At 32.8% G+C, this 3,099-nt stretch overlaps 1 protein-coding gene across 1 annotated transcript in view; it reads right to left on the bottom strand.

Annotated features, from left to right (window-relative positions):
* Nucleotides 1-3,099, bottom strand: part of LOC111634478 (patched domain-containing protein 3-like) — a 21,968-nt gene continuing 18,869 nt past the window's right edge. The window contains exon 5 of the mRNA XM_023379251.1: nucleotides 1-1,570. Within this exon, the coding sequence (XP_023235019.1) occupies nucleotides 276-1,570 (1,295 nt within the window). The 3' untranslated portion in view covers nucleotides 1-275. The remainder of the gene's footprint in view (nucleotides 1,571-3,099) is intronic.

The following is a 3,099-nucleotide window of genomic DNA, read 5'->3' as shown; positions in this document are numbered from 1 at the left end:
GAAACTTGAATTACATGCGAAGATAATATGGTATTCTGAGAATCATTGATCACATTTTCAAACTTTTCTGTGCTTAGAATAATCTTCTTCTTGATGTTTTGAAATTTCCAAATGATCTAAATTAAATTTGCATTCAAATGTATCATTTCATTTTTCTATAAGAAGTTTGCTTCTGTTCAAACAATTCATTATAATAAAGCCGATCAGATTAAGGAAATTTATGATAATTATTTCATTCCTCAAGCACTTTTTATGCACGACTAAATAATTATTTTTTATTTTAACAATTCTTCATTCGTATTCGGAAGATCTGAAAACTCTTCGTTAGATCGCCGCCTCCCATCACTTTTACATAATAATAAGAGGAAACTGTCCCACAATGACAGCATAACTGGAAGAATACACAACCCTTGAATTATAGAAGAAACAATGAATATGATAAATATTTTAAACATCTCTTTGAAAAATTCATACGGAGCAAATATTAATGGAGCAACGCCGAAAAGTGATGAAAGACAACCTTGCACAACCGCGTGACCAACAGTATCTAAACAATCTTGTAGTTTTTCATGCGGATTCTTTCCTTTACTCTTCGCATACGCGTACGATATATGAGCTGCGTAATCCGTACAAAATCCGGTGATCACTATTACAAAAACTGTCACTATTGGATGGAATGTAACATCCCATACAGACATATATCCTATAGTTATTACTTCAATACAAGCTATTGTGAGCGCAATACAAAATGCACAAAAGAAATTCGGTATCAAAATGAGAAATATCAAAATCACTACGCAAGAACTAACGACTATTGATTGAGTTGCTGCGGGAACTGCCACAAATATAGAATCAAAAAAAATATATCGATAATTGTAACAATATACCGAAAGATTATATTTATCTATTATATTCCACAGATTGATAAAAATTTCATTTTCTTTCAGTGAATTATCAACTAATTTTGCTTGAATGAGAAATCTAGAAGCTAATATTTTATCGCCATCTTCATTGAATACAATGTCCTTGTTGAAGCGTTTGGCCCACTTGAATTTAAGAAATACTTTGCGTAAAGCATCGGTGAAGTCTTCGGGTCGACTTAAGTTGTATCCTCTGAGAGAAATCCAAAACTGTGGATCTTTAATGTATTTCAAGTATAGTCTCAGCCACGATTCCGTGAAATTACTCCCGGCCATATGAGGAGAATTCTCCAGTTCTGTCGTTAATTTCTCTAGATTATTCTGAATGTTTGGATCGGAGTAATCCAGTGACGAGGTAACAATTATCTGGACTCTATCTCGATATTTCGAATAGAACGTATATTCATCACGAAGGAAGTTTATCATGTAAGAATTGTCGCTAAATGCTTTATTGATACCTGTCGTTGATCGAGTATATTTCGTGAAATAGATTCCTCCAGCGAAATACGATAGAAAAAGAATAATAATAGCTGCTTTTACAATTGGAAACGTTAGTATCTTTCCTAAATGATTTTTGTAACAAGTCATTGTTGTGTTGTTTTCGTTATCTTCACTTGAATAACAGCCATACTTTATAAATCCCAGAAAGCCTATTAGAAAAAATAAAGAAATAAATATAATATACTATTTCGTTTTAATAACTTAAAATATGTTTATTATTAAAATTTTGTATTATTTCTAAATAATTCGTTTTGTTTAAATTACAAAATGAAATTTAAAGACACAATACGATTATGAATCACTCTTAATTTTAATTGTTTTGATTTTCAATCACAATACTGTGAAATTTCTTGTAGGTATCACACCAAATGATAATGTGATTCCTACTTACTATATCACTTTATATATTTTAGAAACGTGTAGTGTCTGAGTCAGTGGTAAGGAACTAATAATGAAGCATAGATTTTTTATAAAAGACAATGAGTTCTGTAGGTATAAATTCCGATATAACTATACAACTATAAATACGACATTAGACAAATTGAATAAATGCAAGAACTATTCGTCAGAGTATTTATATGAACAATAATTAAATACTAAATAGAAACGACAAGTCAGGTGCTGTACAAATGGCTAATCCATGACAGGCCAGGGAAACAAACAAATTCGAAGTTTTAAACGTTTATTATATTCTATTTAAACCAGTGGCGTGCCGTCATTGAAAGCGGTGGAAGCGCCGCTTCCCTTGCAATTTCTAAAAAATAAATACATATTAATTAATTTTAATTATATGAAAATAATCGCACAATATTTTATTATAACCGCATTATGTATCTTATTACAAATTTCTATACTACACATGAAAAAAAAATAAGATCGCTATTGTATATTCGAATATTAGTGGCGGAGTGGAAGTGCTGTATCGTCAGCATCCAAAAAGCCAGATTCGCCCCCAATCTCACCCAGTTTAGCCGGTGGGAGCCTACGATCTCGGTTAGATGCTACACGTATACCGCATCCAATTCTATCAGGGACCGCTTCCGGGCCGTTAGCCGCCTGCTCGCTAGATATTTGACCCCCTCGCCCGATTACGGGAATCGCATGTCGATTTATAACTTAACTCGACCGATAAGAATTTACTGGTACGTTTTTACGATAGTTCTGTATAGTTGACAGGAGTTTAAAAAATCCATTAAAATATTTGATATTTTTTATCCGCTCTCCAATTTTATATTACTCACGGATTTCAATGTTAAACCGGTGATATTACGATTTCGTATATCCCATCTTTAATGCGATGTAGAAAAAATTCTTGTATAGGGGAGACCGGAGCAACTTCGGCATGCGGGGCAAGTGTGTCAAGCGCTTTTTTTCAAAAACAAATTAAAAGAAGACTTTGGTTATAGGTTAGGCAGTTGAGTTTTATTGGTGGCTTGTTGAGTGTAGTGTTTTTATTGTTCTCCAACAAGCGTAGTTGAATTAATAAGCAAATTTTCATTTTCGTTCAATTCCATATAATATTTTGCTTCCATTTATATTGAATTGGCAGGTTTTGTTATAATTCCATGATAACGAAAGTTACTTTTCCTGTTAGAAGGATGTAACTTCAACTTATTCACGTGGCCAGATCGTGGCTTGGCATTCTGTTCTCAGGGTTGTACTTAATGTTTCGAAATCA

The sequence above is a fragment of the Centruroides sculpturatus genome, unplaced genomic scaffold, assembly GCF_000671375.1.
Source record: "Centruroides sculpturatus isolate CEXI.00-Female unplaced genomic scaffold, Cexi_2.0 scaffold710, whole genome shotgun sequence".
Lineage (NCBI taxonomy): Eukaryota > Metazoa > Arthropoda > Arachnida > Scorpiones > Buthidae > Centruroides > Centruroides sculpturatus.
Note: the sequence above shows the minus strand (reverse complement) of the source record. Positions and strands in the feature narration are given on the sequence as shown.